At 38.9% G+C, this 23,119-nt stretch overlaps 1 protein-coding gene across 3 annotated transcripts in view; it reads left to right on the top strand.

Annotated features, from left to right (window-relative positions):
• The first annotated feature begins 12,043 nt into the window (after positions 1–12,043).
• Positions 12,044–23,119, top strand: part of CNOT6L (CCR4-NOT transcription complex subunit 6 like) — a 92,309-nt gene continuing 81,233 nt past the window's right edge. The window contains exon 1 of one of the 3 annotated variants that reach the window (XM_074345836.1): positions 12,044–12,602. Coding sequence is in view for 1 of the 3 variants with exons in the window: in XM_045506216.2 (XP_045362172.1) it covers positions 12,884–12,888 (5 nt within the window). In the remaining 2 variants the exon portion in view is untranslated. Of the gene's footprint in view, positions 12,603–12,741; positions 12,889–18,721; positions 18,741–23,119 lie in introns of those variants that run through there. The other 2 variants (XM_045506216.2, XM_074345828.1) reach the window with 2 other exon arrangements.

Here is a 23,119-nt window from a genome sequence, read left to right as displayed (position 1 = left end):
CAGAGACTGAATCTCTGTGGTTAGTTTTCAGGCATTACAACAAGCATTAGAGAAAATAGTTTTTGTGTAATGATTCTCTTAAATCATGTTATATATTGGAATCAGAACTTTTAAGTTCAGGTTGCTAGAAGGAAGGAACTGAAAAGGTTAACAAAAGAACACAAATTGTAATGTGTGATGAGCATGAGTCATTTTAGAGCTAAAGGGTGAAATAGAGGCTCTCTTCACATCGAAAGATTGATCTGTTTCAAAAAAAAAATCTGTCCAAAAACACCAGGTTTGGTTAGCCTACTCAATTAAAATAAGTCTAAAAGTTATTTAGAAAAAAAGTTATGTAGAAGAAACGTAATATTATACGTGGAAAATAAATAGGAAGAAATTAGATGATTTGAAATATTAGAAATAGTGTGCTTTCTTGGTTATTTTTGAGGATTAGGCCACCAATATAAACAAGCTAAATTAAAAAGTGGAGTATAATTCTAGAAAGAACACAAATAACAAGATTATCCCTGTTGCAGAAAAGAGCATAATTTCTTTAACTAGTGATTATCTTAAAGGTCAGCTGGTGGAAGTTCACTGAATTTGATTTGTGTAGGTGTATCAGCAGTTGGTATTAGTTAAAAAAAAACCCTAAGGGTTGACATTTAAAGAGTTATTTTAGATTATATAAATTTCAAATTTCAAAATGTAAATTATTTAATGAGTGGATTATCTGTTGAAAATTTTTAACAGCTAGTTTATTTGCCCTGCCATACATGTGTTTCTGGGCCACAGTTTCCTGCACATGATGGTTTATGGAAACTAATCTTTTTTTTCCTTTTATTATGACTGTATTATTCTTTTTGATCAGTTTGTTTTGGTTTCATTTGCAAGGATTGTCAGCTATCTCTAAATTGCCTCTTTGTCTTCTCTCCTGTGTATCTATTATGTCTTTGATTAATCTGCCTTTTTAACTTACTTTTTAAATGCAAACTAATCTTAATAACATCATGAAAGTAAGTCTACCATCAAAATAAAAAAACAAAACAGTCAGATAATGGATTCTAAAACCAATTTAAGGCTTAACTAACATATAAGGTCCTTAAGGGCAAAATCAATAGGGAAATCTGTATTTTACCAAATAGTTATTAAGTATCTACAGGCAACAAGTCATTGATCTAGATTTCTGGGGGAGAAAGCTGTTATCACTCTAATCCAGGGTCCAAATTTATCATCAATTTTTGTGAGTCAACCAGATAGTATGTGTCTTCCTATGGGAGGCAACATGACACACACAATGTACCTGTGATATAGTCTAGCCAAAAATACTTAATTTCATTCCATTCAAGTTTTGGATGTAACATCCAGGTTACAGAAAGCACAGGGGATAGTGGAACAAAACAAATGATAACACAAGGAAGCATGAGGCAAACCGGGAAGTGTGACATTCTCCAGAACAACTGTCCTGGTTCCTTCAGCAAGTCAGGGGCAGAAGAACAGGACAGAGCTAGATGAAGACAGACTTAACCATATTAACTGGATGCAAAGGGCCGCTGGGTCTAAAGTGCAACTCCCCACTTTCTTTTTCACATCAGATGGCGTAAACTGTGTCTCTAGCTCCAAAGTGTTAGTTGGACATCTGGGCAGAGCCTCCTCAGTGCCTCCCTCCGGGAGAACATGGCCTGCCATCTCTCTCTGTTCCACCTGTCGCTGCCTGTCCACCATTCTCCTTCTTGCTGATCCAGCTTCTCACGTACCGTAGGCTAAGTCAGCCAACCAGCCATTTTCATTTCTGTGGGAAAGAATCCCTGAAGTTGGCCTCAGCCCAATAGTGTAGCTAGTTCAACAGTCTCTTTAGCACAGTATGGGACATATTTTTAGAGACTATGTGATAAATGTCCTTTATTGACAGGGAAAAATTCCAGCAAAATGTACTTGGTTTTTGAAAGAAATATAAAAAAGCTTCAAATAGCATATTTAGAGAACATGAAGTACCAATTCCCCCGAGTACTTTCAGAAAATTATGGTACTATGCATGTTTTCAGAGTAACGTGCCAGATAGTGAAATCTTGATGAAATGTACACTGTCTTTCTACCTGTTTGTTTTTTGAGGCATTTCTACTTCTCTGTTGAATGTGCCGATATTTTAACTTAAAAGTATGCAATAAGAATAAAAGCAAAAAGAAATCCAAAGGTTGAACATCTTTATTCTTTTGGAAATTTGGAATTTCATGGAAATTTCTCATCTGAAAAATCATCCCTGTAGCAACTGACTATAACTTTATTAACAGATTCACATTTCAGTGTGAGGCCTGGGTTGATGTCATATAGTCTTTCTTTGATTTCAATCCCTAGCTCTTGCTTGCTGCACAGAACTGCAGGTTGCCCTGAAAAACAAGAACAAGGAAAACAGAAAAGCATTTCCTTTCTCAATCCTTTTAGCAAGAGAACACGGTGACATCGGTATTTTGGTAAAGCAGTTATGTGAGTCAACCCAAGCATGAGCATGTAATCTTCTTCCATCCACCAAGAGTTGGTCAGGTAAAAATATTAATTTAATTTATCAGACAACTGTAAGTCCAGTGCTATTAAAGGAAGGAAAGAAGAAAAAAGTAAGGTAGGGGGGTAGGTTGGTTCTAGGGAACTGCTTAGGTTGTGCTGTCAGAAAACAAGGCATTTTGGCTGATAATAAAGAAGTTCATTTCAGGAAAAGAGCCAGAAGAAATATTTCTTTTAACCATTTACTTGTCTTATTATAATAGCATAATTAGAAGAGATAATATATAGATTTTTTGTTATTCTTATTTCTCATAATATTTTCACTTCGTTATCTTCAAGTTGTTTAGGGTATATAATGTCTTGTTTTTATTCCCGTTTTTGACAGACATGGAAGCTGCAAAATGAAAAGCTGGGCAAATTACCAAAGGTAGCAAAACTATTAATGACAGAATAGGAAATAGTGGGTGGGTATAGCTCAGTGGTAGAATGCATGCTTAGCATGCACGAGGTCCTGGATTCAATCCCCAGTACCTCCATTAAAAAAAGAAAAAGAAAAAGAATTGAAAGTAGAACACATCACTCCTGCCTTCCAATCCAGTGCAAAAAAGATATGTGTATTTCCACAATTTTTCAGGCTATGGTTACCTGGAGATTATTTGTGAAGAGATCTCTTGAATTGAACACATGCTTTAAGCATTTTCTACTTGTGGTTGTATCTTTTAATTATGCCAGTGTGTTTTGTTATTGTGATTTTTTTTTTCACTTAGGTAGAATCTGATGGAAGAGAGCACAGTAGCAGCTCCTTGAAAATATCTTTGAAAAATTCACAATACTAATATGTCAGCACAAGCTTGTATACTATATTTATTAACTTAGTTAAGAAACATTGTCTACTACTTTCAAGCTTAACATTTACTATTTTGTTTTCTATTTTTTTTTATTTCTACTAACATTTACTATTCATGCCAACCCTGCAAACATGTATTATATTTATATTTCAGATGAAATTGAGCAACTTGCCTGGGATCATATATAGTAAGTGGCAGAGCCAGAATTTGTACCCAGATTGGTCTTACTCCAAAAGCCATAGGATCTCTATGATATCAAGTTTACATGTCAGAGTCCCTTCTTGCAAAGTGCTGTGGGTGTTCAGATAGGGAGTAAGATATATCTGGTTGGGGGAGAGGGATGGATGCAGAAGATTTAATGAAAGAAGCATTAGAGCTCAGTGCTTGAAAAATGTGATTGTTTGATCATGTAAAATGAAAGGTTGAGAAGTGTAAGCCAAGAACAATGTAAACAAAGGTATAGAGAGGGAAAGTCAGAGCATATTAAGGGAGCAAGTCTGTATGGATGAAACCTAGAGTGAGTGAAGGAGAAATGTGCTAAGTTTGGAAAGGTGTTTGAGGTTATAAAGGACCTTTAACAAAAGGCAATGAGGAGTCTTTACTGACTACCAGTGGCTTACAAATGTAGGTATGAATGTAAAACACACAGTCCTAAAATGTCAATGGTATCTGGGTTAGGAGAATGGCCCTCTTAAGAGGTTTTTTTTTAAAAAAAATTTATAAGCAATAATGGAATCCTTCTACTTGACAACATCGAATTTAAATATAGTGTTTGGGATACCAGAAAACAAAAACAAGAAACAATTGCTACTGAGAGAGAGAGAAAGAGATGGGGTGGTCGGGGGTGTGGGGGGGGGAGACAAAGATATTATTCGTTTGTAAAAATATACCATGAAAATTTTATTGAAAGTATCTTGCTTTAATTTAAACATAAATCTGCTTTGCAACTTAAAACTTTTAGTTATGAAACTCAATACAATGCTTTAACTCTATTTCTTTGGACTCATCAGGTATTCAGTGTTGAGGTGATGGATTGTATATATGCTGCACTTATACTGAAGATCCCCAGGAGTTTATTTCTGCTGTGGTTAACTGAAACAGTTTTCCAGTTTCCCTTTCAGCTAGTTGTGTCCTGTCATTAAGTTTTGGCCAATGAATTCTAAACAAATTTTTTTTTGGTGGGTCTTCTGGAATAGTGCTTAGGAGTGGGAATAATTTTTGCTCTAGCAGGAAAATGGATAGGATAGTTGAGATCCCAGTGACTGTAATATCTGTGATAACCTCTTTGATGCCTTTGAACAGACTAGAAAGAAGCACTCATCCTTGCAGGTGAATTAGAAACAGTTCCTCTTCTGGGTAGATGCCGTACCTCACAGTATTGAGACATCACTGGCTTCTTGGTTGGGCACCTTTGCAGTAAACAAACTGCACAACCATGTGAGATGGCCCTGGCAGCCATATTGGTTTATGAGGCAGGAAAGAGATGCATGTTCTAAAGATAGCAAAGCCAAAGACAGAAGGAGACAGGTCCTGCTGACCATGGATGTGCCATATCAGTCCTGAACTGACAATTTCCAGAGCTGTTTTTTGTAAGATAAAAATACAATTTATTTCATCTGTGACTGTTATTTCTGATTTCTTTTATCAGCAGCTAATTGCTAGTAAATTAAGACACATGGTGTGATTTGAGAAGTGCTACCATTAATTAATGAATTAAATAAATGTTCCTTGAGCATCATGTGTCAGACACTCTGTTATGTGCTAAGGATAAAGGCAGAGTTCACAGTCTAGGATGTGAACAACAGATGTGCACTTACATAGATAATTGCAGTATACTGTGATATGGTTGTTCAGTTTGCATATTGCATAAAAACATCTGGCCAAGAGGTGAGTGGGGGCTGTGCTTTGACAGACTGCATTCATCCAGAGGGGGAAGTTCTCTAGTTCATCTCCACAAATGAGATGCCTTTTAAAAAAAAGATTATAATTCCACTGACAATAATGCCTTATTGTCATTTAGTTTAGTGATTTTCAAATTTATTTTAGCAGCAGTTAGCCTTCTTTGAAACAACTTTCATGCAGAAATACAATGTATTAATTCAGATGTTTTGGTTATAGAGGTCTAACTCAAATTAGTTTAGATGTCAAATCTACTAGTTAATTTAACCACACTTATTATAATATCAGTGGGCCCAGTGTGCTAAGTAAAGACATACTAGGGCTTTTAGAGAAGGCTTTATAAAGGAAGTGATGCCTGAGCTAAATCATGAAAGATGATTCCAAGAGACGGACAAAATAGGAAAACAGCATACTATGCTGGGGAGACAGCATGTGTAAAGATATGTAGGGGAGCATGTCCTGTCTCAGAAATGGCAATAGTTCATTAAATGCCAGAGGTGAACGAAAGAGAGGCTAATGTTTAAGTGGCTGCAGGTCGTCATGATAAGTGAGAGGCATATGATTAAGGGACAGACATGCTTGGGAAACTAGGTTTTAGTTTATAAATTATGGTAAGTCATTGAAAGATTTTAAAAAGCGGAGTAATATGAATAGAGTATGTTTCAGGAGGATGTTGGGATTGTACTTAGTAGGGGTACATTAATAGACAAAATGCAAAAAAGCTCAGGCAAGAGGTGACAGGGTAACTTAAGACATTAGTAGTTCATTGGGATGGAGTCAATAGAGTGATGAAAACATTAAGTAGGCCAAACTGATCATAGGGAGGATGGGAGAGAAAAGTTAAGGATGATTCCTAGGATTCTGAGTTGGGTGAACCTTCATACGATTACATGACCATCAGCATGGTGGTACCATTTTTAATGGGAGAGAGTCACACAAGGCCAGGAATAGATTTTGGAGGAAAGACAAATGAACTTGATTTTAGACATACTGATCTTGAAATATGTGCAGACTGTCCAAGTGGAGATACCCAGGAAGAAATTGACAATATCTTCCCATTAAGCAGTGTCTGAAACTGCCATTGTTATAATTTATTCTTGTAAGTTAAGGTTATATCTCTAAGTAATTGCCTCTTAAAAATACCACTGGGATGGCCAACAAGTGCATGAAAAGAAGCTCAGCATCACTAACTGTTAGAGAAATGCAAATCAAAACTACAATGAGATATCACCTCACACCAGTCAGAGTGGCCATCATTCAAAAGTCCACAAACAATAAACGCTAGAGAGGGTGTGGAGGAAAAGGAACCCTCCTACACTGTTGGTGGGAATGTGAATTGGTGCAGCCACTATGGAGGACAGTATGGAGGTTCCTGAAAAAACTAAAAATAGACTTACCATATGATCCATCAATCCCACTCCTGGGCATATATCAAGAGGAAGATATAATCTCAAAAGACACATGCATCCCATTGTTCACAGCAGCACTATTTACAATAGCTAAAACATAAAAACAACCTAAATGTCCAGTGACAGATGACTGGATAAAGAAGATGTGGTATATATATACAATGGAATACTACTTAGCCATAAAACAGAATAAAATAATGCCATTTGCAGCAACATGGATGGACCTGGAGATTGTCATTCTAAGTGAAGTAAGTCAGTAGGAGAAAGAAAAATACCATACAATATCACTTACATGTGGAATCTAAAAAAAGACAAATGAACTTATTTACAAAACAGAAACAGACTCACAGACATAGAAAGCAAACTTATGGTTACCAGGGAGAGAAAAGGATAGGAAGGGATAAATTGGGAGTTCAAGATTTGCACCTCTTAGAGAGTGATGGAAATGTTAGTTATGTTGACTGTGGTGGTGGTTTCATGGGTATATACAATTATCAAAATTCATCAAATTGTACATCTGAAATATGTGTAGTTTACTGTACAGGAATCATACCACAATAAAGGTGTTAAAAAATACCACTGGGAAGAATTAAACAGATGACAGGGTACTGTAATGAGAGAACAACTGAACTAGGCATCTATAAATCAGTCCGACACTGACTTTGCCATCGACTGCCTGGGTGATATTCAGCAAGTCACTTTGCTTCAGGTTCCTCATGTGGAAAATGAGGAAGTAAGACCAGGTGATCTTCAACATCTGGGAGTTGACCACAATTCAAATAGTAATATTAACTTACTGTAGTTCAGTTCAGTGGTTTTCAAACTTATTTAGCAGCAGTTAGGCTTCTTTGAAAGACCCTTCATGCAGAAACACAACGTATTAGGATGTTTTGGTTGCAGAGTTCTAACTCAAGTTACCTTAGACATAGAAGAGAATTTACTAGTTAATTTAAGCATATTTTGTGAAAAGGTGCAGCTGGACTTCATGGATGACTGGAACCTGAGACTAGTGCACCACCAGGACTTACTCTCTACACTTCCTGTGTGATGGATTCATTCCACACAAGGCAGTATGCAGCCACTGGCCACTCTCAAGACTTCCATCTTTCTTTCTCATCTCAGACTACTGCTATGGTGGACAAGCCCTTCTTCCCTTCATTCCACGTGAAAACATTCTGGGGGATAATTCTGCTTGCTTTGGCTTGAGTTATATGCCCACCCTGTAGTCAAGAAGTTGGGGGATTCTCTTGAGCTGCAACTGTCCCTAGAATCACCTGTTTATAGTATAGGCAGGAATAGTTCCCTCCAAGGAAAGGAGCATTGTTTACAGAAAAAGGGAAGTTACCAGGCAGTCAATTAGATGGTCAATATGTAAAACAGATAAAAACAAAGGTTTCTAGTTGAGATCCCACCTACCCGGTCCCCTCTGTGTACACTGGGTGGCTTGGGATGCGTACCTCTGAAGACCTCATGAAGATCATTGGAGTACCACATGAAAATAACTGATTTTATTGATTGGATAGCATGCCAGGTGTCTCCAGATCCTTGAAAAATTGAAACACTAGATATTTATTGATGGTGGTGGTACTTACCCAGTAGAACATTTCTGGAATACGGGAAAGTACTAGGAAGAGTGGTGCTGATGTTGATGGGGTTGAGGTGGAGATTCTGAATGTTCAGGCATCCAGGAACCTGAGACTGGGGGTGTAGGAAGAAGAAGCAGGAGGACACCAAGATGAACTTTGCCTACCTTGTCATTTTATCCAGGACTAGCTTATCAAAGACACACTGTTAAAAATGGTGGAAAATGTTTATCTTTGGCCAAGAGAGTGGGATGGTCCTTGGTGTCATCCACAGTCATCCTAGAGAAAGGAACAAATGGGAAGTTGATGGAAAGAGAGAATTGATGGATTGGAAGAGGGGTAGAGACAATGAGCAAAGCCACATTTCTTGGATGAATATATCCATGGTATATGATACTTTAAAACTATTAGAAATAAAGTAATGGTGATAGAGGCAGAGAGAGAAAGAGGAATAAGATGAGTAAAGGTGGGAAGGTGGAGAGGAATGTAGTTCAGTAAAAGGAAGACTATGTCACTGGAATATAGTTTGGAAGCCCTATCAGGAGGTCCGAGAAGTAAACATTCAAGATCATCTTGATTAGTACCTATTTAAAAGTTGTACTAATAAATATCAGGTAAATTACATTTAATTATTTTATTAATTATAACTTACTACATAATTTAAATGTAACACCTTCCTTGAAGTTTTGTAGCTATTAGTGTAAAAGTGTGTACTAAAATCAGTAAAGTCAAGTTTAATTGATTCTTTATCAAATAGTAATAATGTCCTTAAATTACAAAATTTAAATCTGCCTTTTGAGCAAGCTGCTCAACAAAATTTCAGAAAACAAAGGAACATAGGTATAAGGGAACTTATAGGCCCAGCTACCTGTGCTACTAATAGAAAAAATATGGAGAGATCAGATTTACTCAGATAAAATATTAATTGCTAATTTGGAAAAGACACAGGTGTTCACTAGAACATCAAGTACTTTTTTTTATCTGCGAAGTAACGAACCAATTCTGTAATAATACAAATAAACATAACTGTTTTCAGAACAAGTTGTACCTACACAGTGCTACTACTAAACCATTTTGGTCAAAAAGGACTTAGTTAAGCCAAAAGTTTTCACTTGGATAAATCACTTCTTTAAAGATATATTTTCTTACTGGGTTCTTATTTTCCGTCTTAATTTAAAAATGGCAACATCTGTCAAACATGAAAAATTTCCACCAGATAAGCTATCAAAATCAGGCTACTTTTCTGTTGCAAACTCCGATCTGCTATAAAACTGCTTATGGCTTCAGGGTTGTTGGAATGTCTTTTGAATTGGAGTCTCATGAGGGAGTTTTTTTTTTTTTTTTTTTGGTAATATTTGTGAAGATTTAACTTGTCAGCATTTGTACAGTGCCAACTATTTGAAAATGATTATTTCTCCAATCTCAAACTCCTCACTGCGAGTGAGAAAAACAACAATCTATTTTTTGGATGATATAGTGTCACTTGCTGTGAAAATGTTGTTTTCCTGTTTTTAGTGAGAGAATTGATCTATTTGCTATCGTATAAAGGGAACAGTCCTGAGAATAGAGATTATTGAAACAACCTGCATTTAACTGACCTTTTTATAATAAAATCCACTACTCTCAACTATGAATGTCACATTTATGAATATTCAATGGATTGTGAATATTCAGTATTTAAAATTTAGAGGCCAACAATGAACATGGTCTATATAAACCTGAACTTCAGGACCAGCAAACCCCAGCATTTATTAGTGCTTTTTTAACATCCACAAAGGTGATCCCCTTTGCTCACCCTACTCACTACTGCTGGTCAGCTTGTGAGACAGGCAGGTATCACCCTGCTCAAGTGAGACTGCCAGTGCCATCAGCTTTATCCTCCTGGGCATTGTTGTGACTATTAATTTTGCATCATCTTTCATACTTTCATTTCTGCTTTCTTATATGAGAATTTCCTGTTTACAGGTCTGCTTCCCCTATGACTATGAGCTACTTAAGAATAGGGACTGTAGGGGGACGGTATAGCTCAGTGGTAGAGCACAGGCTTAGCATGCGTAAATTCCTGGGTTCAATCCCCAGTATCTGCATTACATAAATAAACAAATCTAATTACCTACCTGCCCCCAGCGGAAAAAAAAAAAAGGACTATATCTGCTTATCTTTGTATCTCTGATGCAAAATGCAATGTTTGGAACATAATACATTCTCCATATTTGTTTGTTTATTATGAAATAGCTAGTAATTATGTATTTACAGGTATTTAAAGAAGCTTAAATCTGTGAGGATGTTCCATCATCCAATTTATATTTTTCAGGCGTTTATTTTCCTCTTTTCTTCAACTTTTGGTAGTATTTCTCTTTGGGGCAAGTGTTTCTGTGCCAAGGAGAAATGCTGTGGCAAGTGGCCATTGAGGCAGGTTTACTATTCTGGGCTCCCGAAGCGAATTGTCTGGCTTGCTGCTTACAAAGCCCAAGGTAATTAGTCATTATATGTTAGTCTAGAATCAAGATAGTTGGGATTGAGTGGGATTTCTTCTAGGACTAAGGCCATTTTCAGACCTATTACAGAAGCTGGTATGGGGGTGATGTTGCTAGGGAGGGAAATGGAAACTTAATGTAGGTCTCCAGGGGCTTCTCCAGTCACTCACCATACTTCCTGGTGACAAAGATTAAAGTGATGCAATTATTCTTCAGCAGTGGTGGACTCTTTAACAGCTGATCAGTTCTGGCTAAATAATGATTTGCATTTTTACTGCAACTTTTTCTCCCAGGAGAGGAAGGCCTTTTACGTTTAATAATAGGGCCTAAGATTAATTGCAATCAACACCAAGTGCTTTATGTGCTAAACAACACCCCTGTGGGGGAAAAAAGTACTAAAAACTGTTAATACACCCTTGACCAACACTGGTAAGTACACAAGCCAGGAACATTCATTGGGAAAGAGATTGTGCAAAGCAGTATTCTGCCTCTTGAGCTGGTAGAGTTTGTTTTTGGATTGCTGGTGGTAAAAGCTGAAGCTGACCCACAAGAACAAAATCAAACTCCATACACTTAAAATGTCAAGGCCACGTTCACCAAGTAAACACGGATATTTCTAGTTTACATTTTGACATTTTCATTCTGTAGCCGGCACTGCCAAACACACGTAGTAGTATCCTGCGTGGGGAGAATTAGAAAATAAATAGGACAGGGTTATCGCAGAGGGTCACAGGTTCTGTTATTTACCTCTCACGATACAACTTACAGATGCTACCCGTTAAAAAAAATCAAACCACTGAAGATGCCAGGAAACATTTCCTTCGGTGACTTCCTTCACCTCACCTGGCGTCCGATTAGCCACCCAGACCAGGGTTCGGCTTTGGGGCCAGGCTGCCTCCGGCGAGCGTGCAGTAAACAGCGCCGCGTCCACGCACGAGCACCGGTTGAGGCGGGCTCGCCAGTCTTTTCTCCATCCTCCCCCACCCCGTGCCTCTGTGGCTTTGCGATAACCCACCAGCCTCCCCAGCTCTGCTCGTCACTCAAGCCAAGAAAAGCGAGTAAGAACCCGGCAAGGGGACTGGAGAAAAAGGGAAAGAACCCTGGCAGCCGCGCGCGCACGCGCACTATGACCCTGCGCGGCGCCCCGGGGGCGGGGCCAAGGAGCGGCGCTGGAGCTCCGCCTCCTTCTCCTCACCCCACCCCGCCGCGCCGGGGAGTGACTGACTCTCGCCAGCCCCTCCACGTCAATCAACCCTCCTCCTTCTCGCACTCTCCGCACCTTGTTATTAATCTCAATGCCGATATCGCGCGGACGCCTCTCCCCCGGCGCTCGGGGGTGTGAACGTGTGTGAACCAGAGCGGAGGCACCGAAAGCTGGCGTCTCTGTGCAGCAGTCTCGGCCCCGGCAGCAGTAGGCGCAGCAGCAACCCCCGCAGCGGCGGCAGCCCCAGCGCTTGGAGGCCAAGGCCAAGGCCAGGCACAGCGCGGCTCTCGGAGTAATAGCCGCGGCTCCGGCGGGTGCGGGGGCGCAGCTTCCTCCGTCAGGGGCCTTTGCGTCGGTGGCCGCGGCCGCGGGGCCTCTCCTGCGCGCCCAGGGTCACCGTCCCCGAAACCCGGCTGCGCGGCCCTCGGCCCCCTCCCCGCCCCCCATCCGTCTCCTCCTCGTTCCCTTCAGCCGTCCTCCTCGCCGCTGCCTCTGCCGTTCCTCAGGCGGCCCGGCCCGCCCGCCCCGCGTCCCCTCCGGCCGGTGCCTCTCCCCCCGGCGGGCTGCCTGCATGTCTTTGCTGCCCTCAGCCCCGCCACCACCGCCGCCGCCGCCTCCCCCGCCGCCGCAGCACCAGCACCAGCAGCAGCCGCCCCGCCGCCGCCGCCGCCGCCGCCGCCCGGACCCCGGCGCGCTGAATGCAGGTGAGGAAGGGGCGCAGGCCCTCCGCGACCGCGGGCCCGGGCGTCCTGCGCGGCCGCCCGCCGCGAGCCGGGTTTCGGGCCCTGCCTGCCGCCGCCGCTTCCCTTCGGGGCGGGTGGGAGCGAGGCCCGCCCGTGGGTGTTTGTGTTTGCGTCTGCGGCCGAGGCTCTGGAGGGGAAGCATCTGTGGGGGCCTGGTGCGCGCGCGCGCGCGTGTTTGTGTGTGTGTTTCCCCTGCCGCGGGGAAATGGCTGCTGTTGCTCTTTCTGGGCCGGAGGAAGAGAATGAGGTAGAGTGTTTTTGTGTCTCTGAGTAGGATCGAGAGTGTTGGGAAGAGGAGCGCGTCCCCAGGGCAGTGAGGTGGGAGAGGGGGAAATGTGCGTGTGGGTGTGCGAGTTGGGACTTTGGCGGCCGGGGAGGCGGCCTGAGGACCCATAGCGAGTGGGTGTGTGTCGGGTACGGGGCTGACCCGCGGCTCTGTCGGAGGCGGCGAAGGTTCCGGGTTGTGCGTGTGTGTGTGTGTTGGGGGGTGGTCCGTGCCCAGGGCCCGGGACTCTGTGGGCGGGTTCCGTGTGTCCAGGACCCCCGAGCGGCGTGTCCCTCCCCCTTTGTGGCCGAGGCTCCGGAGCCTCGCAGGTGAGCGGCTCCGTGGGGGCCGGGGAGGATGAATGTGTGTGCGGCACACGCACAGCAGCCGGGCCGGGAGAGCTCCGGGTCGGGGCCGCGCCGCCGTTCCCGGGGCCGCGGCAGGAAGCGCGCCGGCCTGCAGCGCGGCCTAACCGCCTCGGCGGCCTCCCGCCCGCCGGCCTGCCTCCCGCCCGCCTGCCTCCCGCCGGCCTCCCTGGACGCTCGCCGGGACGCCGGGCCCGCGCGGGCCCACGGCGCTGCCTCGGGCCTGGGCAGGTGAGGGTCGGAGGCGGGACGCGCCTATCGCCGTCGCCTTGGCCGCCTCGGCCGCCTCCGCGTCTCCTGAGGAGGGGCGAAGGCAGGTTTTGGCGTTCCAGCGGCAAGCGCTCCCCTGGCCGGCGGTGGGACCCAAGGGAAAGTGAATCAAAGCAGTAAATCTCGAGTATACGCGATGTCGAGGCCCCTTCTTTTCATCCTTTCCTTAAGGCTGTGTGGAGTACGTATTTTCAGTTTTTTCGTTGCAGATACTTTCTCGTTGGGAATATTAACGCATTTTTTTTTAAGATAAAATTTTTCTCCGAGAGGCGGGGGAGGAAATGGAAGCTGGCTTCCCTGTCCTGTGGTGTTGGTGGGATTGGATCGGTTTTGTGCATTTGAAATTGTTTTATCCTGCCTCCTAGGGGGAAAGGCGTGTACACGCCGAGCTGAGGAGGTCCGTGAGGAAGAGGAAGTTACTGGAGCTGTCATCCTCCTTAGCCTGGCCGGATACATGGCTTAGGTTGTTTGGATGGATTGTGTTCGGGGAGTTTAGCTGAGCCGTTTGTACACTTTGAAGCCCAGTACTGTGTATGAGGAGATACTACCTTCTTGCCTCTAGTTATCTTAATTGTCAGTCAAGATAGTCGTGTACAAACAAGTTTTCTCTCAGTCTCCAAGACCTAGATCAAGCAGCCTCTATCGTGTATTGGTGTGTGCTTTTGGAAAGCTATTTTGAGAGTAGTCTAAGCAAAACCAACTGTAAAGGTAAATCTGCTGCCAGTAGGCGTACAGTGCATTTCAGAAGCAAATATAAATGGCATTTGGATAATTATTTGCTGTTTACTTTATCTACTCCACCCTCTATTTGCGTCTAGTTAGTTCATCTACATAAAACCTTGTAGCTAAAGTCATGACCAAGATTCGATCCTCGCAGGCCACGCTCTGTGTAATGGCCAGAGATTGCTCCTTTTTGAACCTGGTCTCACAAAGAAATGTTCCTTGCTGTTCACTGGGAAGTGAGGACAAGAGCAGGAGGGGTGGAGGGCTGTTTTCTATGATCACTACTGAAAAAAAAAACCACATGTAGTTTAGTGGAAAAAGAACTTATTTTACAGACCTCAGACTCTGGCTGTGCCATTTTTCTTAGCTCTTTGATCTTAGGCAAGGTACCTAATGTCTATAAGCTCCTGTTTCTCATCAATAAGAAGATAATACCCTTATAGTAAGGTTGTACTGAGGATAGATTGAAAAAACATGTTTGCCACATAGTAGATGCTTACTTAAATATTAGTTTTTCCTCCTGCAGCCCCTGACTGTGGGCCTTGAAAAACATAAACAAACAAGTACAAATACTCATTGGATTGCTGAGAGCAATATTATGTTACTGTAAGTTAAAAATCAAGACAATAGAACATTTCAGAGTCCTTTGGTATAAGTTAGGTATATGAACACAATGTTAAATGTATTCTACAAGTCATTTTCTTAGAACTAAAACTGTCATTAAAATTATCTAGTGTACTAGTGTATAGTCATACCTAATTTTTTTGCAGATTTTTGAATAGGCCATCTTTCAGTTTCATTACTCTTTTTATGAGTTCTTGCTGTGTAGCCCTGGAAAAAATTGTTTAAGCTATATATATAGCACATATATATTCCAATACAATCAAGCATTAAACAGAATCAAGAAACTAGAGTTTATGTAGATCCACAAAGTATACGTGCCACAAAATTGCTCTGTAATTGTTTTAGTTCCCGTTGACTGATTCTGGTTAAAAGAAAAAAAAAAAGAATAAAAACGTTTTGGAATATTTTGGTGAATGGAAGCAAAAATCTATCAGCTTTCAATAATTTTCCATTTTTATTTTTCTGTGTGGAGTGATAAATGTGCTGTTCATTTAGTTTTAATTGTATTGTGGTGGAAAAAATAATGATACAGAGTTTAAGGCAAAGGCAACAGAGTGGTTAAAGTTTTTTTTTTCTTTTTTCTCTTTCTGTTATTTTTGGTGAAGGCAGGGTGAAGAGAGTGTGGGAGAAGTTTCATTGATTTAAGTTTGCAGTGTCTCTTCACTAATGCCAGGTTTCCCAGTTTAGACCTTATTATTATTATTTATATCAGCAATGTTAAGCTATAAAAAAAACCCTGGTAAATCATTAAAATTTGAACACATTTGTGGAGGATTTTTGTGAAGGATAGGAGGGAGAACTTTATTAGAATGCAAAATGTTTTGTTAAAGTGTGTGTGTTATGGGTGTGTGTGCATTTATAGTGAGCAGAATTATCTGCCATATGGCTATATTTAAAGGAAGAATTCTTACCTTAAAAATTATGTTCTAAGTATTAATACTTTAAAAACAATAAAATAGAAAACAGAATTTTGCCTTTAACTAGGTGTTTGGTAATTTTTATTAGATATTATAAATTATGGTATTTTAAAACACTTTATACTTTTTTCTTAATTTGGAGAATTGAAGAAGACATTTTTCTGTAATAATCATGAATGTAGATGATAATGAGCAATATATTAAGATATGTGAATAGTGATATAAACAGTGGAACTCCTCTTGCTATCATTTCAAGTAACGACAATAAAATCAAGGTGGAAAATTGTGTAGGTTTTAAAATTTAACGTTACTTAAATGGGCTTTTAAACAATTTTTCCAAAATATCCGTTAGGAATGTCTTTAATTAGGGGGAATTGAAATACTTACGATTCGTGCATGGATTACTTTGGGTAATGCTAATTAGGGTAATAAATACACTCCAAAATGTCAGTGGCTTAACACTTGTAAGTTTTTATTTTGCTCACATAACAGTCCAGTGCAGGTGCTCCTTGTTAGTAGGCTTGTGGCTTTCCTCCATGTGGTAATTGAGGGACCCAGACATCTTACATCTTATGGCTGCACCATTCCCCAGAGCCTTGGAGCGCTGCCTGTTACCCACAGGATATTTCTTAAGAACCCCCAAAGACAAACATCTGCCCACATTTCACTGGTGAGAATTTGTCATAGAATCTTATTTGAATGCAAGGGGGATGGGAATGTAGTCCCTGGGTGGTAGACAGCTGGGGGCATTTCATGATGTTATATTAGATGGTAGCATATATTTGTGAAATTATGGCTAAAAGGTGAATAATAATGCTTAAAAGTTGTTTTCTTTCTTCAGAGAGTAAAATTGTGTGGAAAGTTGTGGGGTGATGGGAAGAGAAGGGACCGAGTAAGGACAGGAGGAGGAGGAGGGAAGAAGGGACTCTCTTCTAAGATAGGTTTGAATGACAAGTTTCAGCAGCTGTTTAAAGATACAGATTTTACAGAGAATATTACAATTGGATTTATACCTTTAGTGGGTTTCTCTTTTATTATTTGGTTATTGATTGCCATTGTGGTCTGCTGGGTTCTGGCTATTTGATTTATTTCTCTTTGTACTTTGAAATCAGTTGATTTAGAATTTCCGTTTCTGAGATACAGTTTCATGGGAAATACATTTTTTTGAATTTTCTTTTTCTGTTGGGAGAGAGCATCATTATTGTTATTATTATTACCTTATACTTTAAAGAAATGCCATTTAGGTGGACCTTACTGTGTTCTAGTGTTTTCTGTTGCTGTTTTTGTAATTCTAAAGTCATTGTAATTAATATTTGTAAGCCTTAACCCAGAAAGAATAATAAAATCATCAAGTAAACAATGAAGACTTAATTATTAACCTGTGCTCGTGTTTCATGATGAAAATACTACAACTTTGTTTGACCACCTGCACTTATACTGAACCCTACATACATTAAGTGAATTTTATTTCTGGATAACTTTAATTTTAATTGAATCACAACTTTTTTTTATTGCCTAGAATTATTGTAATGTGAAATCTCAGCTCTGCATCCACTTTTATTTATTTTTATTCTGGAGAGTTTGGTTAGGGATCTGGAGAGCTTTATATGTACCTGTATTTCCTAAAAAGAAATTTTTGAGTAGTCTGGCTAACTTCTCCATGTTAACTGTTTCTAATATTTTGCATTTTGAAAATTAAAAACCTTTTTTGAGGGCACATTCTGTACCCATCATTATACTTCGTTTTAAAGAGAAGTATGAAAGAGGTAGAAGAAACCCTTGTGAAGCTTATAGCTCATGAGTAAGGATGATAAAACATGTAATTTAGTTACTTCAAAACAATAAATGAACAAGTTCAAGTCACCACAGTATAAACAATATATACAATATAAACTGTTTACAGACATTCTGAAAAAGAGTAACATAAAATGGAATGGTAGGTGGGGTGGGGACTAAAAGAGTTGAGAGGTTTTTGGGTAATGGCTTTTTTGAGATATAATTCACTTACCATAGGAGTAGCCCATTTTAAGTATATAACTTGGTAGTGTTTAGTATATTCATAGTTGTGCAGCGATCACAAAAATTTATAGAACATTTTAATCACCTGAAATATAAATCCTGTATTTAAGAGTTACCCTTCATTCTCTCATACTCTTAATTGTAGGCAATCACTGATCTGCTTTCTGGCTATATATTTGCCTGGTCTGGACATTTCATACAAATAGAACCTATTTTAATAGAATATGTGGTCTTTTATATAATATGTTGTCTTTTATCATGGGCTTCTTCCCCTTACCTTGTTTTCAAGGTTCGTCCATGTTATATTATGTAATAGTAATTTATTCTTTTATGGCTGCATAATCTGCCACTGTATGGATATACCACATTTTGTTTATCAGCTGATGCACATTTGGGTTGTTTGTACTTTTAGGCTATTATAAATAGTTCTACTATGACATTCATGTACAAGTTTTTGTGTTCATGATTTTCACTTCTCTTGGTTATATACCTAGGAGTGGAATTGCTGAATCATATCATTCTTCTATGTTTAAACTTTTCAGGAATTTCCAGGCTGTTTTCTAAAGCAGCGTCACCATTTCCCATTTCCACCAGCAGTGTATGAGGGCTGCAGTTTCTCCAAATCTTGCCAGCATTTGTTGTTATCTGTCTTTTTGATCATAGCTCTTTTCATGGGTGTTAGGTAGTATCTTGTGGTTTTAATTTGCATTTCCCTAACGATACTGTGTGTCTTTTCATTTGCTTATTGGCCATTTGTATGTTTTTTTGAGAGATGTGTATTCAGATCTTTTGCCCACTTTGAAGTTGTTATGTATCTTTTTGTTATTGACCTTATAAGAGTTTTTTTTTTTTTTTTTTGTACATTATAGATACAAGTCCCTTACACATTTGATTTGCAAATATTTTTCTCCATTTGGTAAGTTGTTTTTGCTTTCCTAATGGTGTCCCTTGAAGAACAAGTTTTTAATTTTGATGAAATCTAACTTTTTCTTTTGTTGCTTGTGCTTTTAGTGTTGTATCTAAGAAACCACTTATTAATCTCAGATCATGAAGATTTACCTGTCCTGTTCTAAGAGTTTAATAGTTTTGGCTGTTATATTTAGATCTTTGCTACATTTTAAGTTAATTTATATTTATGGCCTGATGTAAGGAGTCTAAAATTACTCCTTTGCATGTGGATAACCAGTTATCTCAGTACCATTTGTTGAAAAGACTGCTCTTTCTCCATTGAATTGTCTTGTCACTCTTATCGAAAATCAATTAACTGCAAATGTAAGGATTTATTTTTGGACTTTTAATTTTATTCCATTCATTTTTATGACATTTCTCATTCCAGTACTGTCTTGACTACTGTAACTTTAATTGAGAAGTGTGAGTTCCCCAAGTTTATTCTTTTTTTAAAGATCATTTGGGCTATTTGGGATCTCTTGTATTTCCATATGAATTTTAGGATTAGCTTGTCAATTTCTGCCAGCTGGGATTTTGAGAGGAATTGTGTTAAGTCTGTAGATCAGTTTAGGGAGAATTACCAACTTAACAATATTAAATTAGTTCGTGTTCATGAACATGGGATTTTCCCATTTATTTAGGTCTTCTTTAATTTCTCTCAATAGTGTTTTGTAGTTTTCAGAGCATAAGTTTTAGACTTCTTTTGTTGCATTTATTCCTAAATATTTTATTCTTTTAGATGCTGTTGTAAATGGAATTGTTTTCTTAATTTCATTTTTGTGTTGTTTATTGCAAGTGTATAAAAATACAGTAAATTTCTTTTGTATATTGATCTTGTATCCTGCAACCATGCTGAACATGTTTATTAGTTCTAATAGTTTTACTGGATTCCATAGCATTTTCTTTATAACAAGGATCACATCACCTGTAAATAAGTATATTTTTACTTCTTTTCCAATATGGATGCATTTTTATTTGATTTTCTTGCCTAATTGCCCTGGATAAACCCTCCAGTATATTGTGGAAAAGGAGTGTCAAGAGCAAATATCCTTTTCTTACTCCTGATCTTGGGGGAAGGTATTCAGTCTTCACTGTTAAGTCTGACATTAGCTGTGGCATTTTCATAGATGCCCTCTATCAGATTCAGGAAGTTTCTGTTCCTAGTTTGTTGAATTGAAGAGGGTATTGAGATTGAGTTTTGAGGGAAGTATGAAATGTGAATTAGAAAAATGAAGATGCTATGTCCAGTAATAAGTAGCAGATAATAATGCTTAACTTGTTTGGGAAGGAGGGGCTCCTTTTTTCCCTCTCCCTCCTTCATTTTCCTCCCTACTCCTTTCGTGCTAATTGTCTTCATTAGTCCATAAACACATTTGGAAGACCCTTAATCCTTTACTGAAGATTTTCTGAATAATTTGGATTTCTAGGTCAGTGGAGAATGTTGCTTCTTTTGAAAAGCATTCAATAAAAACACCGTGGAGAAGTTTTTCTTTTTAAGTTTGATAGCTAGGTTGGATGGGGACACAGGAAGCAGAAAGAAACTAAATCATAAAAGAAATTCTAACCATAGAATTAAAAAGAAGAGAACAAACCTTTGTGATATCAAGGGTATGGTTTATGAAGAATTCCATGTTTACTTTGACCCTGGCTGTCACCTGACTTTTTTCCCTAAAACATTCAGTATCAATGGTTTTATTTTTGTAAGTTTTCAAGAAAGTAATAGATTTCTTAGGAAATTTTGCTCTACAAGGTAAGGTTATGTTTCACTTGAAGTGATAATCACACTTTGTTTACCTTTGAAGCTGTAATTGTGTTTGCATGCAGCTGCATTCTGATTAGGTAATTTTTTTTTAATTATATTTCTTCCTTTATGTTATAAGTCTCAGATCAAATAACTTTGGGATTTAGCTAAGAATCTTTCTGATAACAAGGCAAAAATTGGAAAGTAATAATAGAATTTTTGTTTTGTATTCTCTTTCATAGCAGGATTATTTTCATTAATTTTTTTCCGTTCACTTTAAAACCTCATTACAGATAAAAATTTATTTCTAATTTTTTTGAAGAAGTAAGTAGTTCGCTTTGCTGTGTGAGAGACTCATCATTCATACTGAATAGATTCCTGGTAATTTGGGGTTTTCATTTATTAACAATAGAAATTGGTGTCACAAATTGGTGACACAAAATAGACGTTATAGCAGTTTATCTCTCTTATATCATTTTTTGCTGAGAGAACCTCTCTGAAATCTTATCGTTTAGGATCTTTTTATTTTTCTCCTCCCAAATTACTTAAATAGATTCCCTAAATGAGTAACATAGATCATAGTGATATTTGCCAGTAACAGATATCACTAAGAGAATAGAACTAAATTTAGAATATACCAACCTTAATGTCTTTCTGTACAAAGACTTTGCTGAGATCTTTACACATATACCCATTGCTAACTGATCACAATATTTATATTTAAAGAAAACCAAAAAATTGACAAGGTGTATTCTGCTATAGGTACATATTTAGTGTAATCTTCTGCAAAATATACACATAAATTTCTGAAATAATATATTGTGAATTAAGTACAGAATGATAACTTTGAAACAGTGTAAGAATTTGAATCACCAAAAGTATACCTAACCTATTTAATAAACGTTTATTAAATTTCTACTGGCTATAAACTGTTATATTCAGGGTTCTGAGGGAAAAAGTTCAGAACATAGTTTTTTCTACCAGGAAGTGGGACTAATATTTATTGGACTACTGAGTACTAAGGACTGTGAAAAGCCATCCCCTTCCCTTTAAGTATGTAACATAAATTAGTCTTCATGAAAGTCCTGTGAATTAGACAGTGTGGTTTTCAATCTATAGCTGTTTAGGAATGTGAGCCTTAGGTCCTTCTCTTTCTAGCTCGTGGGAGACTCGTTTAACTTCTCCATGCTTCAATTTCCACATCTGTAATAGGGAGACAGTAATTAATAGTCCTAATCTTATAATGTTGCTGTGAGGGTTAAATTAAGTAATACCTATAAAGTGCTTAGAACAGTATGTGGCACATCTGAAGTAAAAAAACAAAACTAAACTAAAAACTCTATATTAGCTATTACTGTTTCTTATTGTTAGGAGACACACAAGTAAAATAACAAATTTGACTATTGTTAATACCAGTGTTTAAAACAGGATCTATTTGACTCTAAAGTATTTACTTTAAACTTACAATACTTAACACTTATAGGGGATTTAAGCCTGGATAAAGAGCAAGCAAGTTAAGGTAGAATTTGCTAAGTGACAAAGAACAGTAAGTGCTATAATACAGGGAACACAAGTGGGTTTGTAACTTGCAGGGACAAAGAAAGGAGGTAGAAGTAGATCTCGCCTTTATAGTTGGAAGGAGGGAAAGGAAAAGTTAATGGATTACTGCAGCATTCTCCTTGTTTGTTTCCCAACATCCATTATTTCTCCTTTAACTTCTGCTCCTTGTATACATTGTCACCAGAGAAATTCTTGTAAAATTCATTCGACATTGCTTAAATTCCCTACTTAGTAATTATTATTAAAGGACTCCATTTTTTGGTTGCCTATTATGTGCTACTGGAAGGAGTTGGCAAATTTTTTATGTCAAGAGCCATGTAGTAAATATTTTGGCTTTGTGGGTCACATAAGATCTCTGTTCTGTATTCTATTTTTTTGGTTGTAGTTTTTCTTTTTTAAAGTAAACAATTCTTAAAAAATGTAAAACCATTCATTGCTGGCAAACCAAGCTGCAGCTTACTCACCCCTGTGCTAGGAGATTGACATGAATTAACTTACTGTTAGAATCTTGGCAAAATTGGTATTATTAATTCTGTCTTATGGTTGACCAAACTGAAGCTTAGAGAGGCAAGTTTGAAGAAAGTCACATAGCAAGTGACACAGGAGGTCGAATTCAGGTTTAGGTCATGGGAATTCCTAAACTTGTATACTTACCAGCATATCTTGCTGCTGCTTATTGCTCTCAGAATAAAAAGGAACTTTCATAGCATTTTATGCAAGGCCCATAATGATTTTATCCTTGTGTACCTTTCCAGTTTTATTGTTTATTACTCCTCTCTCTTCAAGCATATTCTCTAGCCTAGCCATGCCAAGTGACTTATATACAGCTTGGTTTATGCTTTCTGTATGCCTGCAATACCTTAATACTTTATGACCTCGGTGACTTCTTTAATAATTCACTTAAGGTGCTTCCTACTCCAAGAAACCTTGCCTGACACTTCTAGTCTTTGCTTTATGCTCTTTCTCTCTGCTCCCTCAGCATCCTGTGCATTCCTCTTTCATGACATTTACCACGCTGTCTTGTATTTACCTGGTTTATGTCTCTG

This window comes from Camelus bactrianus, chromosome 2, assembly GCF_048773025.1.
Source record: "Camelus bactrianus isolate YW-2024 breed Bactrian camel chromosome 2, ASM4877302v1, whole genome shotgun sequence".
Classification (NCBI taxonomy): Eukaryota; Metazoa; Chordata; class Mammalia; order Artiodactyla; family Camelidae; genus Camelus; species Camelus bactrianus.
The sequence above is the reverse complement of the archived record's forward strand: the minus strand, read 5'-3'. Positions and strand labels throughout refer to the sequence as shown.